The sequence below is a fragment of the Apteryx rowi genome, unplaced genomic scaffold (genome assembly GCF_003343035.1).
Source record: "Apteryx rowi isolate R43461 unplaced genomic scaffold, aptRow1 scaffold_1152, whole genome shotgun sequence".
NCBI classification, from domain to species: Eukaryota; Metazoa; Chordata; class Aves; order Apterygiformes; family Apterygidae; genus Apteryx; species Apteryx rowi.
Window position 1 is genome coordinate 74,275 of NW_020447367.1, and position 16,994 is coordinate 91,268.

At 38.9% G+C, this 16,994-nt stretch overlaps 1 protein-coding gene across 1 annotated transcript in view; it reads left to right on the forward strand.

Moving 5' to 3' along the window:
* The window catches only part of AHRR (aryl-hydrocarbon receptor repressor), a 77,787-nt gene that overhangs the window by 31,790 nt on the left and 29,003 nt on the right, over positions 1-16,994 (forward strand). Inside the window, exon 3 of the mRNA XM_026080390.1 lies at positions 14,113-14,213. Within this exon, the coding sequence (XP_025936175.1) occupies positions 14,113-14,213 (101 nt within the window). The remainder of the gene's footprint in view (positions 1-14,112; positions 14,214-16,994) is intronic.

Below are 16,994 nucleotides of genomic sequence, written 5' to 3' on the forward strand. Positions count from 1 at the left end.
AAAAGGTAGCGGTATACTTTAAAAGCATTCTAGAGCTATTTATCTCAATGTTTTACTTAATTCTACTAAGGGAATATTGTTCCATCCAGATAAAATGCCAAACTATACATTTTGCTCTGCTCAATATTGAAATGAAATATAATAGTCCCATGACAAGTTTCAGTTAAGCCCATATGATAACATGTGTGTGCCTTATACCTGTTTTGGTAAAAAGGATGTACTGCCTCTTTAAAAGGTTTTAGTGAACCTGTATTGCTGTAGTAAACTCTACTAGACAAGGGATTGCGTGACTGAAGCAGACTCATTTGTGACCTCAGAAAAGTGGTTATGAAAGTGATCTCTTGATCAGAGGAATAGAGCTCTGCTGCCTGGTAGACCAGCAATGCATAAATGAGTCTCCTCCCTGCAAATCTGCCCTGACAAGAGAAAAAAAAAAAGCTCTCTGCTTATAAATCCTCTTTTGGATGCAACTTTCATAAACTGAGTCTTTAATGATTCCTCTTAAAAATATTCTGCTTAGAAACAAATGAGGCTCTAGAGTATGAATTTTCTTCAGTTAATTTTCACAATTTTTAAGAATATGTGCATGAAATCATAGTCTTTGCTTCCACTCTTTCCAAATTGCAGTGTTCATTTTCTGCCTTAAATCTATTTGTATTTTCCTTAGCATAGTGCTAATACATTATGACTTGAGGATTTTTGGACTGATTCTGGCAGAATTCTCAGTGTAAATGCACTGAAGATAATATTATAACACTGATGGAAAACCAGTATAGTGGGATGTTTATGTTAGACAATGAGTGCAAAACAGATCTGATGAATCAGTAGGTAAGAAATGACCAAATTTTCATTCAGAATACCTAACAGAATAAAAAGAATGAGCACAAGAAGTAAGATACATATCATAATTCTCTTTATACTATTCACCTATTACTGACACTTAGTGAAAGCTATAATTAAATGTAATTGTCTTGAAAGTAGAAGCCACAATCTCATATATTTTATGAATGGGAAACAAGTTTCCTGTCCTTATTGACATAAAGAGAATGCCTTATTTGTTAGGTATCTTGCTATGACTCAAGGTAGGAGAATCAGAAATCTGACTCCTGGGAAGGAGTCAGACTTGCCTGCTTGAGTCAATGGCACATATGCAGAAGAGTTGAAAGTGGAGAAAGGGCTATATTTTATTAGCTAGAATTTTGTATCTGAAATACTAAATATTGCTTTGTTGTTCCTGACTTCACATAGCATAAGTCCAGTAAAAACTGTGTGACTGCCTTTTAATTTTATCTCTACATCTCAGTTCTCAATATCTCTCTATATTCTCAGTTTTTAAAAACCGAAAAGCAAATCAAAGCAAGACCACAATTTACATTTTTAGAGGTTTCAAATATTTGTATATTAGAGCTTCCAGACATTATCCTTCCTGCATTTTTTAAAGAAACATTTTTGATTATACTTAGAAATACTGAAGGTCCTAATTCTGGCCTTTGAACTAGGGATGTGTCATTTTTTTAACTTTAGTTACTCTAGTGCTAAGGGGAAGAGAATACATAAGCCTAATACCAAGCTGCTTAGTATCCCCTTTTTTGAGCATGGAACCTGTCTGTGAAAAGAGCCAAAGCAAAACAGTCATGAGGAAGTGAAAAATGAAGATTCTTGTAATAATTGAACACATCATGTGCATGTATTTTCTATTTCTGCAGAAGGTTCCTGTTCTGCAAAGCAATTTGTTTTTGGGCAAACCATTATGTCTTCCCTGCAGGCCCTCTGACTTACAAGTGATCCCAACTGGGTGCAAGGTCCATCAGTTTGGATGGCTTTGCAGGACTAGACTTCAAATTCATATCTTAAAATATCAATGTTTATAAAATACAATAAACACTCAAGGATTGTAACATTACCAATTTAGAGTTCTGGTAATTAAATTTTTTACTACAATTGTTGTCTTAAACTTCATTCTTAACCTTTAGGTAAAATTTTCATGTTACTGGTTTTATTCAGTATTCTAAAAATGTCTGGAATATATCTCTGTTTTTTTAAATTAATCCTGAAAATTGATTTTGAAATTTTTTTTAAAAACTTGTAAATACTGATCCTTAACAATATTTTCATTTGCTTGGTATCTTGTTTCAACACCTCTTTATTTCCTGAAGTGGAAAAGCGAAAGTTTGAGGACCTGCTTTCTGGCATTATTTTCCTACAGCTTGTTAGGTTCATTTAGTCTCTCAAGCCAGCTCTTCATACAGTTAATCTCATCATGGCAGTTTCAACAGATAGCAAAAGGACCAAAGCAACTCAGCTCTGCTCCAGAAAGACAGTGCCCCATATTCTATGATGTGTATTTAATCAGGTATTGTGCTGCGGAGATTCCTGCATTTCTCCTATCATCCATGTTTGCTTATATAAAGTACATTGGAGAGCAAATGTGCCTGTGTCTTTGTCTATTGAATACAGTATGGTTGCTATTTAAAGCAGTATTTCAAGGAATTGCTCTTATATTTCTAACTCTAAATCTGATGAAGTCAGATTTGGTTTTCTGTGTAACATATACACATCCTGTGCACTAAGGTCTCAGCGTGAATATTTTAGATGCAGTGTTTATTTCATGTTAAAGGTTTCCTTTATCCTCTCTAGATCTTGTGCTTTGGCTATTTTTAAGCAGTCTCTTGGGTGATATACTGGCCTACTGACATATGCTTTTTCAACTCTCTTCTAAGAGATATTGACTTAAATTCCCTCTTGGAGCTAGCAGGTATGAATTTAGCCTGTGTCTTTCCATGCAGAGCAGTGCACATGAAATTATGGTGGGACAAGAACATTATAAAGCTGTAGAAATTGAGGAGTGGAAGCTCAGGAGGAATAGTCTGTTTGAAGCATAGTCAAGGAAACAGGTTATCAAATCCAAAAAAGGAAAGCAAAGATAATGTCAATTTCACGTAAGTCAGTCACTGTCAGATTGATTTAATCAAGAAGGGTGAGAGATGCTTTCTCGTACAAGTTCTTGGCTGCACTTAGTTTCATATTTGGTCTCTGATTAGATTTCATTCTTCAGGAATTGATTTACTAAATGTTCTAAGTTGTTGATCTAAACTGAAGAAGAAGGTAAACTGCTGCATGTCTTCTGCAGCAAATAAATACTAAAAATGATCTGATAGTCTTAAGATCAGTCTGTTATCAGGACCTCATTGCATTTCTTCCATAAGATGGAATTCTTAGATTGTTCTTTTTTTTTAAATAGGGAAGATGCCAGCAGACTTTAGATGCTTACTTCAGAACACATATAACTTTTCTCTTAGTTGTCATTTCAGGAAAAATGCATTCTGGTCTCATTATTGATGCTTTTGAATAATATTCTGACTGGCAAATTTATTTCAACAGGTTGTTTATCACAAAAGGAGGGATTCTTATTTGCATGCAACAATTAGTTACAAGCTGGTCTTCTACTGTCTGCATATATGCTTAAATTTAGTCACATACAGGCTTTCTCATAAGGTTCTGATTTCTGTTATTGTCACTTCTGAGATGTATTTTGTTTGTTTCATGTCACAGATAATGATCTCTTGTTGATCTATTGTTTATTTTCTGTCTGAAACAAATTTAGTGGACAAGGTCATGGTGTTGCAGTGAGAATACACAAACATACAAAATGCACTACTGGGTCAGACCAGTGGACCATCTAGTCTGGTATTCTCATCTCTAACAGTGGCAAAAAGAGATGATAAGGAGAGCACACATGCCTGACCACTTTCCACAGTCCATTCCTCTCCTCTACCCTTAGCATCCAGAGTTGTTACATTAAAGTTGTTAGAAGGTACACTCCAGCCTAGTCCTTGAGGACTAGTCCTACATCCTTAAGTCCAAAAATCCTTATTGACCTGTTGCCCATGAATTTGTCTAATCCCTGTTGAACATGGTAGTGCTGTCTGCCATCATAATGCCCTGTGGCAGCAAGTTCCAGAATTTCACTACCTGGTGTCTAAAGAATTACTTTCTTTTATCTGCTTTACACCAATATCATACTAGTGACATTGAGCACTCCACAGTTCTCATATTGTGGGACTGGGTAAATGACAGTTCTGCATTCAGTTTATTCACTGCCTTATGATTTTGTAAACTGCAGTTTTATCTCCCTTTATCCTTCTCTTCCCTACAGTGAGCAGTCACAGCTGTTTTAGTCTCTCCTCATAAGGCAACTGCCCCATCTGTGGACCCCAGTGTCCACTGTTTTATTATTTTCATTGGAAGAATAAAACAAGTGAAAAAATAGTCTTGGAAAAAATGAAATAATATGAGCTGTATCAAAAGAGGGCTACATTTGTTGATCATAAAGAAAATGCTGGGAATATAGACAAGCTTGATTTCATTTTTCCCTGTACAGATTTCTTTAAATATCTGGACAAGGGAAAAGATGAACAGCTCTTTAGCCAACAAGCCATCATGAAGGACACTTGGAAGAACTGGGAAACACTGGGAGCTGTTTTGCTAGGCCATTTGCTCCATAGGTTCCAGAATGAATGTGTCCTGAAGCACCCTACCTCTGAATACGTATGTGTATCATGATCAGTGGGATTTGCTGAGATTCCACTCAAACAATCAGGATATGGCAGGTCAGGACACACTGTAGCACACTTAAGGCTAAAGATTATTAGTTTGGTAAAGTCTCAATTCCTCTACATTGGCCTAAAGTGCACTGTTTTAAAGTGCAGTACTGAGGAAAATGGAAACTAGAGTAAAACATCCATAAAACTAGATTGATTGGTTTCAATTTGAAGAACTTAAGAATGTACAAGTAATGTTAAGCATGTTTTCTAAATGTTGTAAAGTTCACTTAAATTTATCTTTTGCTGCACTAAACTTATACTTTATCTCTTGACTCTGATTAATGAATGTATAATTTACAGGCTCATACCTTAAGGGACAATGAATTTGTTGAAATAATCTTGGTTATTATGGGGGACCTGCATCTTGATTTGAAAGTGGACCAAGTAGTTTGCAGATGTCTTACTTGAGATTACCTAGAGCTCAGGATTGTGATCCATTTTGTAGTGTGACAGAACAAGCCATTCATATTTACCTTTTATGGTTTTATTAAAAGGATGTACAAGCAAATACACACTCAAGCAAGATAATGTATTACAGCTTAATTAAACTAATGCAGTGATAATTAAGGTCCCAGGACTAAATTTACAAATCAATAGGTTCCCATCATCACATCATCACATTTAAAATAGTCAAATCAAATGGTAATCATATGGTATTATGAAGATGAAATGGGAGACAATTACTTGGGATAAGTATTGTATCTTACGATAGTTTAGGATGAGTGAGTTTCTTTGGCAGTCTTATAGCCAATATAGTCTACCAGATCCATTGGTAGACCAGTACCAGATCCATCAAACATTTACTCATGGTTATGCAAACAGATCTCTAAAATAACTTCTTTGCCAATACAACCATCTCTTGAGTCATATGAAGAGACGAAGGTTGCAACATGAAGCTGCAGATAGGAGATGTCCATTCTGGAACAGTACTTGTATGTCTGTTGCTTGTATAATTAGTACACAGCTAGGCTTTGCATGGAGGCATAGCCTTTCTCTAGGACTGTGATTCCTCAGAAGTAATGGTCTAAAGGAGATGTTACAGCCCCAAACTACATAAAAACATGAACTACAAGTGTGGCTTCTTGTAAGCCAGTTGTGTGAGATAAAGATGGAATAAATCATCAAAAATCAAAAAATTATAAGAATGGCTTAATTCACATCCTCTCCATATACCCACACTTTTCATGACAGTCACTTAAACATTCTGGTCTTTTTATAGACAAAAAAACTGAGGAAAGAGGAAGTGTGCATCCATAACTTATCCTAATGCTTGTTCACCTAAAAATAGAAACACCTTGTACCTTACAAAATGAATCCTGTTTGTAATTAAACAAGCTTTCCTGGAGAGACTGTGAAATGTCCATCACTGGAGACACTCAAAACTGAACAAAACCTTGAGCAATCTTGTCTACCTTTGAAGATAGCCCTATTTTGGTAGACCAGATGACCTGCAAAGGTCCCTTCCAACCCAAGTCTTTCTATGATTCTGTGATTCCCTGTCCCAACTCAATAAATTGGCCTGGGTTCCCCATAGGTGAAAGAGTTATCTAAAACTTCATAGAATTCCTTGTACTGCAGCACAACAGAAAAAAGTAAACAAGTGTTTTCAGCTTCTCAGCTCACCTCTTCTTAATTGTATTCCCCAAACATACACAGACTCTTTCTCACATTCAAGAAGAAATATTCTGACTTTACCCTCTCCTCAAAAAGACCTTGATTTATTGTCCTTCTCTTTCACCTGCACCCTGACTCTGATGCTGCCTTTTAGCTGGGATCCCTGGTCTCGCCTATCCTGGCATCATGCCAGTTCCATCCCAAAGACTCAGGTTTGACGATCAAGAACTCCTGCCTGAACTGATTCCCTGTCTGACAAGTCCTTGCTGAACAGTTAGGTCAAGTGGAAAAGAATAGGATTGATTAGTTTTAGAGGTCAGGTTGAGGAACTGTGGGATTCCTCTGGGAACTGAAGTAGAGAATATGAGGACTTGCCCAAGGCAAGAGACCAGCCCTTTTTCATTTCTTCTGAGCTTGGAATCTCTCTCTGACCACTCACTAATGTCTTGTCTGATCTCCAGATAATCTTCCAATTAGGCAGATCTCTCAGGATTGATGTTAGTAGGGAGGCTATACGAAGGTGTCCTTTCTCCCTCTTTTGTATGTTTTTTCTGTAGAAGTAATTTCCGTGTGTACTCAAACACATAGACACAGTGGCAATCAGACGGCCATTTTACAAGGTTTATTTCATGTGCAGCTATTTATGAAAACAAAAAACAATCCAGTGGAATATAACTAAACCAAGTGTTTTGATCATCTTTGTTGAAGATGAACTACAGGCCAGTCAGCCTCACCTCCATCCCTGGAAAGGTGATGGAGCAGTTCATCCTGGATGCCATCTCTAAGCACGTGGAGGAAAAGAAGGTGATCAGGAGTAGTCAGCATGGATTCACCAGGGGAAATCATGCTTAACCAACCTGATAGCCTTCTATGATGGAAGGACTGGCTTGGTTGGTGAGGGGAGAGCAGTGGATGTTGTCTACCTMGACTTCAGCAAGGCTTTTGACACTGTCTCCCATAACGTCCTCATAGACAAGCTCAGCAAGTGTGGGCTAGATGAGTGGACAGTGAGGTGGATTGAGAACTGGCTGAATGGCAGAGCTCAGAGAGTTGTGATCAGCGGCACAGAGTCTAGTTGGAGGCCTGTAGCTAGCGGTGTCCCCCAGGGGTCAGTACTGGGTCCAGCCCTGTTCAACTTATTCCTCAATGACCTGGATGAAGGAACAGAGTGCACCCTCAGCAAGTTTGCTGATGATCCAAACCTGGGAGGAGTGGCCGATACCCCAGAATGCTTGCTGCCATTCAGAGGGACCTGGACAGGCTGGAGAAGTGGGCGGAGAGGAACCTCCTGAAGTTCAACAAAGGGAAGTGCAGGGTCCTGCACCTAGGGAGGAATAACCCCATGCACCAGTACAGGTTGGGGGTGGACCTGCTGGAAAGCAGCTCTGCGGAGAAGGACCTGGGAGTGCTGGTGGACACCAAGTTAAGCATGAGGCAGCAATGTGCCCTTGTGGCCAAGAAGGCCAATGGTATCCTGGGGTGCATCAGGAAGAGTGTTGCCAGCAGGTCGAGGGAGGTGATTCTCCCCCTCTACTCAGCCCTGGTGAGGCCACATCTGGAGTACTGCGTCCAGTTCTGGGCTCCCCAGTACAAGAGAGATGTGGCACTACTGGAGCAAGTCCAGCGAAGGGCCACAAAGATGATTAGGGGACTGGAGCATCTCTCTTATGAGGAAAGGCTGAGAGAGCTTGGCCCGTTTAGCCTGGAGAAGAGAAGGCTGAGAGGGGGGGATCTTATTAATGTCTACAAATATCTTAAGGGAGGGTGTCAAGAGGATGAGGCCAGACTCTTTTCAGTGGTGCCCAGCGACAGGATGCGAGGCAACGGGCACAAACTGAAACACAGGAAGTTCCATCTGAACATGAGGAAAAACTTCTTCACTGTGAGGGTGACAGAGCGCTGGAACAGGTTGCCCGGAGAGGTTGTGGAGTCTCCTTCTCTGGAGATATTCAAAACGCGCCTGGATGCAATCCTGAGCAATGTGCTCTAGGTGACCCTGCTTGAGCAGGGGAGTTGGACTAGATGATCTCCAGAGGTCCCTTCCAACCTCAACCATTCTGTGATTCTGTGATTCTGTGAAGCATTTCTTTCTGTTTATAAAAGGATTTTACTTGACAGAAATATTCCTCACCTTTTGACTTGCTGTTTTTTTGCCCTCTTCCTAATGAATGAGAGTTATTTTCTGATTCTTTACTTTAAGCCCCTTTGCTTTTTTTAGGCAATTTCCAGATATCTGTTACAATATCTAATGAAGAATTAGGTTCCATTACATGAAGGCTTAACCTTCACGAAAAGCATTCAGTGCTTGCCAGGAGTCATCAATATTTAACAGCTGTTGTTATTATGAAATACTTCACAGGGTAATGTGGCTTGTCTGCCTGCACGCAATGGTTTGAGCGTGCGCCAGGCCTCTGTCAGATGCAGGGGAAAATTGACAGGCGGCTCGATCGCGTGACAGAGGAGCTCCGGTTAGTCAGCAATCTGCTTCTGCAGAAAGGCCTGCTCCCCTCCTCAGGTTTCCTTCAAAAGGGGCTCTCCAGCTGGGTGGGGGGGAGGGGGGGTGGCTGAAGGGTGGAGTTTGAGCCGAGGAGGTGGCTCACCCACAAGCAGCCAAGATAGCTGTGAGCCCTAATCACGCAAAGCTGTCCAGAAAGTGGATACTGTAAAAATGCCTAGAGGAGAGCAAAATTGTCAAGCAGTGGCATCTCTTTGATACCCGTTGTACATGGAAAATATATTAGACTCACTGAAAAATGAGGAAAAAAAAACAAAAGAGGGGATGAGATCTGTAAAGAAAACAGTTCAGTTTGTACCTTAAATAAACGTCAGGCTGTACTTGAGAAACTTCAAAGGGCATTCAGATTTCAAAGCATCTCTTAAGAAGAAGCAGACTGAGAAAATCAAGTTGGGAGGAAAAACTTTGCATTATTGCTAGCATAATTTCATCTGACATTCTAGTAGCCTCTGCAACATAACTGAACACTCTTATTCAGAGAGAGGGTTTTGTTGTTGATTTTTTTCCTGAAGCGTTTGTGTGACCTGTATGTTGTGGCACTTCAGAATGAAAACATTCCCTTCATGTAGTTCCGGAATGCATAGTAACTGTTCTTTATGTAGTATATTGTTTAATGCCAGTGTGTGTAAGGAGTGCTATCCTTATTGTCACTCAGTGTTCTCTGCAACACTGCAAGAGGATATAGATTATTTCAGTTGATGGCTGTAGATCTGTTTAACAGAATTTCTCATAGAGACTGTTTCCTAGCTGTTTTGCTTTGTTTTGTTTTGTTTTCTTAGCAGGCAGGGTAACATATGTAGCTGATTCTGCCTGCATCTAGGAGATCCAGGAAGAAACACCATTTTCACTTCTTTTTGAGTAACAGATACTGAAAGTAAGGCTTATATTCATAGCGTAATGTGTCTGAAACTACAAGCTAGAGTCTGACATTTTGATCTGCCCATTGTAAGAAACAATTTATCCCCTGGGCAGCACTGGAGAGAAATAGTCTCACAGGTACTTCTTGTAGAACAGGCTGATATACCTGCATCATTCAGAGTCTGAAGAAGACAGAATTGTCCCTTGATACTCCAAATGAACCCAGGCAAGGTGTTTGCATAAGAAATAGCAAAATGTCTTCACTACTCATCCCACTTATCCCACTCCTGTCTTGTCACCTGCTGCAGATAGCCTGAGCAGTGGAAGGTGATGTGTGCCATCTAGGCCATGAGGTCTCTGGGGTGCAGTTTGACCACACGTTAGTTTGTTACAGACTAGCTTGGCAGGTAGTTTTCCTGGTTATTTTCTGAAGAAAGTATTGCACCTGTGTGGGAAGAAGGGATACAGAGACACTTTGGAAAATATAATCCCATTGCTCTAAAAAATATGGTTTTATAAGAGTCCTGAAATTTCCATCCCTCTGAAKTAAAGAGTGTTCTACAATGAATAAATGTTCTATTATATCTGGGGGTAGGGAATAGGTAAGGTGGTTTCATTATGCTTCTTTAGAACAGACAGCTTTCTGTTCTTTACTATGTTCCAGATTTGATTTTCAAGCCAAGTGGTTTATAAATGTAGATAGTAATTCTGATATCAGAACTGGAGGCTCAAAGGAGATCTCAGTGTTTTACAGTATTCTAGAGACAATGCTGCTGTGAAAGGCTCAGCAGCACTGTGTAAGATAGTCCAATACTCTGTTCATCTAAATTTATCATCCTTTTTGCGGGCTTTTTTTTCATTAATTATCTGTCTGTTCTAACTCTACATTCTTTTTGGTTTCTGCTCCTTTTGCTGCTTCTATATCAGTGATTGGAACAATGTCCTCAGATCTTTGAGCTTTCCTTCAGGAGGTCACATTGGCAACTTTTTTTGCTTTCTTCTCTCCTCCTTCCCCCCACCTCCCTTTGTAGCATCCTTCTGTAGGATCCAGCCTTTCTGGACCTGTAGTTTTTAATGTTGTTTGTGATTGCACCATGCTCACTAGATTGCGTGACCCTGCAAAACTGTTAGCCTGTGTATTTGTGTATCTTGTGTTTATCGTCCTATGTTATCAGTACAGTCATTCATCTTCTTTGGCAGAACAGCTCCATCTTCTGTTTTATTCTGTGTTCTGGAACTGCAGGTTAGATAATCTATGCTTTGAAAAAGGTCACTGTTATTCCTACTTCCTATCTATTCAGTTTGCCAGTTTGCCAGTTTTGGCACTAGTAGGTGAGTGCTCTACACTGAATTGGTGACAATCTAGCCTAAAGAGTTGCCTCTCCAGTAGTAAGCAGTCCAAGGCTCCATAAAGCTGAAATTTTGCATTTTATATAGCCACCAGCATTCATCAGTTTGCCTCCAGTGTCAGGTTTTTTATTGCCCCATTCTTGATATATGGAACTCCAGCAGCCAAAAGTTCTCCCCTCAGGTCACTGAGTCATCCTTTGCTGTTTGATATTTTTTACAAAACTTTCTACAATTTGCCTCTCCTTGCCTACTAGAGACATTACTCATGCATTCTGCAATCTTTTGTTTGTTTGGAGCATTGTAGGTTTTATTTTCATTTCAGAGGGCCACCGTTCTGTGTCATGTTTAAGTCTGATCGTAGTTGTCTCAGAATCAGAGCCTCAGATAATAATATTGAATCAGATAATAATATCAAGTAACCAGTCATAATCAATAGAGTCTTTCCTTCAGTTCTCCCATGTGATTCTTGGTGTCGATAGGGATATCATTAGCCTGTTCTGTTTTCTTTTCCCTGTTTTTCTCCCTAGTGAGAGCAGTTTTTCCTCCTCACTCTGTCGTATCTTGCCTTTCCTCCTGACCATTCCATTTGAGGATCTGCATGTTTTTCTGTCTTGCTTGCTTTGCTTTTTCCAGGTGACATGCTATCACCAGCAGTAATATCTCTTCTGAGCTGTCACTGCAGTATCAGCCAGCCTCTGCTCCCCTGATGGGTGGATTAATGTAGTATTTCCAGTGCAGAGAGGTAGAACAAGGGTGAACAGTGAGCAATGGCTCTGCTGCTTCAGGTGTAAAGAGCAAATGTGCCTGTCTCTGAGGAGCTCTTGCTTCTTGCACAAAGGGTGTCAGTTGTCTTTGATGGTGCAGTGGGTGTCTTTACAGTTCAGACCAGCGAGTAGAGTATGTTATGAAATGGATGTGTGTGGCCTAAGATACGGGTAACTCTAGCCGGCAAAATAACATTAAAATACTTTCCATTTGGAGATGGAATTTATACCAGCCAGACAAGCTGCGGAACAAACATCCCTTGTGCTTCTGCTGCTATGTTTGTGTGAGCTTGAAGGCTAACAAACAGGCAGGGAGCTCTGGCCTGCTCTGTTGGATAAAATAATAGTTTCCACTAATGATGAAGTTAGAACTAGTGGAATTTTTACAAAGCCAAAAGAACGCCTCAAAAAAATAAACCTTCATTTCCTCTCACCCCTCCCTGTCTGTTCTTTAATCTATACAAAGACTACAAACCACTGTGTAAGGACTTACAAAAACATCTTTTCTGAGGGGGAATATTCTGGAAGAGGCTGTTGGAATAGGGGTTGTACTTTTAAAAACTGGTGTCACAACTGTTTAACACTCTGCTGTGAATGGCCATATGTCTGTTCTTATAGACAAACATACCAGAAGGCTGGGCTGATCAGAAAAAAAAAAAGTGACCTTTTGCAATTAATTCAAATGGTATACCAAAATGAAAATGCAAATTGAAGAATCTTTATATCCCATTTATATTAGCCTAGCTTACAAGGCTGAAAACACAACATTGTTTTGCCTGGAAAATGTGCATAGGGAGCTGTTTTAGGCAGCTTGGGGTTTTCCTGATGTATTTTCCCATGCCCAGGGGAGGGATTTATTACATCTAATTACACATTTGAGATGATTGCTTTAGGGTAATGACCTGCATTATCACTGGCAGCAAATATTTACAATGTAAGCTAAAAAACATCACAAATATTCAATCAGTGTGGTTCTGTGTTGCCATCATCTGTTATAAAATGCTGAGGGATCTTGTGACAGTCCTTCAGTAGACTGTTAAGTTAAGAAGGGTCCTAGCCACAGCCCTTTTGAAAGAAAGTGGCTCCATTTAGACCCTATCCTCAATCATTTTCAACAAATATTATTCAGGCCATTTAAAAATAAGCTTTTTAAAAATTTGATATCTTACTAAAAATTTAAATCAGGTTGTCATGACTTTTAGCAAAAAGTCCATCAGCATTAGAACCTTGCTTGCTGTCTTGCTTTCTTATTCTGATTTGGTATAAAGTATTCCTGTGTCTCCACCCTTTTTTGGACTAGTAACCATCCCAGGCTGTGGCTGCTATAGCTATCCTTTAGCTGGAATGGACAACGCGTGTCAAATATCTCAGCTAATCTCACTGGTAGGTTCTCCCCTCTCATTCTCCATGTGAAAAGGAGAACAACCTGAAAACTGCATCTCTGTTTGCTGCCTGAGGTATTTCTATGACCCACCTCTGTTAGTCACTGGAATGGGGTAGTAAGAGTGAAGCTGATTCCTTAACTGTTACTGACTAAATTATAAAGACAGATTCCTGTCATACTCCACTTTCCCTAGATGATGCAAAAGTCCAGTGTATCAGGTGATGTGTATAATCAACTCAGTCTTCTGAGAAGTTCTTTCATTATCCCCAGAAATGAGACTGGATTTCAGAGATTTCTCCCTGCGATATAGCCATATGAAAACTTGAATCTGAATATTCAAAGATATTTCAGATCAAGTAATGATAAACCGTGTGCAGAAAGGGCAGTCAACAGAAGTTTCAATTCCTGCTAAGGTCTTTCTTATTATCAGGAAAAATATATGCAGTTATAATCTATAGTGAGAGGTTTACATGATTTTCATGTGATAAATGGCCTGCTAGTCTCTGTTTTAAAATTAGACAGTTCAAGAACATGCATTTGAATCTTAAAATCGGTCTCAGACTCATAGGAGTGACTAGGGCTTAAGTGAGACTGAAAAGATCCATTGCCAAGAAGGTCACCACTGAAAATAAGAAATTTATTTCAGTCCCTTGTCTTCTGAACTATATAGCTATTTCTTTAGATTGTCAAAATATGTATTTTTAATAAACAAAACAACTTGCTAACTTTCTTTTGTTTCTTTCCTGTGGGTTTGGGTTGTTGCATTGTATAGAATACACTAATGGAAAAAATCTGTTCAATAAAAAATGTGATAGATATTTCATATAAAAAACATCTGGTCTGCCAAATATGTATCTTTCTATCTCCCTCACGACAAAAGAAAGTTTTCTGTTACTGAGATCCAGACCATAAAGACACTAACTCCCAATTAAATTAATGCAATGTTAAGTGCCTAAATAAGAATTTTAGTCTAGTGGCCCTAATCAGTATTATTTGTAAATTGATAATAACTCTTTCCAACAGCCATTCAAGAAAAGCACTTTAAGAAGCAAGGTGATCAAACAATAAAGGAAGACAATATATCTAACAAGACTGCTGTACAAGAAGGTGGACTTCTACTAGAAGTGAGTGAAAAATGCTGTCTTTTCTAGTTCTAAGTAATTTATGCAAATTGATGATATACTCGAGTAAATCCTTTGAGGCAACTTTGAGTAAATGGTCCATCTTGGTATGAGTCACTCAGTAATCACACTTGTGAGCACTTCTTGCAAGAGCAAAACTGACAGTCATGATAGTCCTGTTCAGTGTCTGTTTAGGCAGTGGTACTTTGCAACCTTACATCATCAGTGAAGTCCAGTGGGCAGTTTCACAGTTCTTTTTTATTTGGGGTGATAGCAAAGATTTGCTTTACTTGGCATGTATTTTGAGGGCACAAAGAGGAGCTTACCTGGTCTCTGGTCTGAGCTAAGATTATCCTGGGATATTTTAATTTATTCTACTTCCGGAACTCTGTGCTCTGAGGAAAGCTGTGTGTGCAGAAATTATTCTTTCTTTGTATTTCTTATCCCCTGTAGAATGACTTTATGTTGGCAGAGCAGCATAAAGGGGCCATACTGTAACTGAGAATTGGATCCATTATTCTGGCTGAAGAATTAATACTGCTGTGAACTACTGAACCAGTCAGAAGACAACAGCCCATCCCATTTACATCTGAATTTCAAACACATGATGCAACAATGCCTTTTATACACTGAGGATCCTTGGAAATTGCCATTTGATTAAGACTAAACATGTATAGTTGTTTTGGAGAGGGTAATGTTCATGTTCTAAAAAATCATGTTTTAATGACAGCTCTGAGGCACATGTAAATGTAAATGGAATAGTAACCTCCAGCAAATAAATGCTGCATACTATTAGAAAAAAGAGAAAGACATTTTATCATGGGATCCATTATCATAAGTTGTTCAAGTCTTTGGAATGAAAATTGGCACACAGCTTTTCCTCCTTTTAATACTTCAGAAGATTTTTGTTTTGTATTTCAAAGCAAATAATGTAGAGGCCTCTGTTTAGCTAGTGATAGTGCTAAAATGAGCTATTTGTCAGGTATTATTTACAATAATTACCATTCTTAAATAATAGGGAGTACAGGACAAAATAATGGTAAATATCGCAAGTATCTAAATTTTAATGATGCTCCCCCATCTTCAGTCTGTGCTTTGTTTGGTATATATTACATATGCACAAGTTATAATCATAAAAGATCTTTAAACAGTAGCCCTACTGCTACAGGCACATGGAGAGACCATTGATACGTATTTTCAAGTATGTTACGAAAAAATAATGTTACTGAAGATGCTAATGGTCTGCTTACCCTATAGAATGTGTCACATTCCTTTTGAATATATAGGAGATACTTAACCCTGGATCATATTTAATGTGGATCATTAATTGGATGATCAGCTGCATGTTAATATGAATATATTCACCAGGCTCTATTTATGGATATGGCTCAGCTAGAATAAGAGGGTGAATTTTCCTTGGGACTTGCTGGAAATGTTTTCTGGGCACTGAATTTGGCTCAAACACTCATTCACTGGGCATGGAATGTGATGAAAGTGTTTTTTTGTCGTTCAGCCAAGTTCACTGTTAGCTGTTAGGGACTGTGGAGTTTTAACTAAGTAGTTTCATTTGTGATTCCTTCTCAGGAGAAGCCAACAGACTTGCTGGTGGTTGCTATGCCTTGTATAGTGACTTGTGAATCTAGCCATTTTATTGGCTCTCAAAAGATATTTTGCAGCTGTCAAAAGGGGTTTTCCTTTTCATAACACTATCCTTCACTGTGTAACCTCTCCTAGATGCTTCTCTGTTACAAACTTGGTTAATTTGAATCCCCAAATATGTGTGAATAATGCTGTTCCTGACTGAAATGTTAATGGAAAACCAGGGATAGTTGCATTTTTTTTCTAGTGGATGGAGTTACTCTGCTTTATGTATAGACAGAAGAATGGAATAACAGGAACCCTAATTACTGGTAAATAATTTATCTCTGCCTCTGCAGTCTTGGAACAATGCAGTGCTTCCCCTTTCAGCTTAAGAGAAAACAATGGAATTAGGCTGTCTTTAAAGTACATTTCAAATGCTTTTTATTTTTAAAGACCTCTACCACAACATGTGTTTTTTATTTAAGATTTTGTAGAGATATTTTTACAGCTATAATCAAATAGCTTTCATCAGCAATAATAGAATAAACAATGATACCAGTTTTGTCAAAGACTTTTTTAGTGGAGCACAGCAGGTATCAAAATAACTAATTTCTTCCAGTGTATTAAGTTTTAGAAACACTTCTCCTTCTGGATAGGAGACTCTTTGCTTGCCATCCTTCTATTTCCTTTTGGAGGGAAGACAAACGAAGGTCTAATGACAAAAGCCCAATTTAATTAATGGTCTTTTCTTTGGAGACTTCAGGCTCCAACTATTTGCAGTAATGATTTTTAACTTTGCACTTTCTAAATATTTTCCAAGACAGGTGGTTTTGCAACCCTTGTGCCACATGCCTTCTGGCAAAAAGGGCCACATTCAGTTCCTGAAGTCCATTACTGAAAACTTAAAGAACACTGAGCCAAACTCTTAACCAGAAAAGTGGGAAAATAAATTATATTGGCAGTCAATAAATCACAGAATCACAGAATCACAGAATCACAGAATCGCTGAGATTGGAAGGGACCTCTGGAGATCATCTAGTCCAACCCCCCTGCTCAAGCAGGGTCACCTAGAGCACATTGCTCAGGATTGCGTCCAGGTGGGTTTTGAATATCTCCAGAGAAGGAGACTCCACAACCTCTCCGGGCAACCTGTTCCAGTGCTCTGTCACCCTCACAGTGAAAAAGTATTTCCTCATGTTCAGG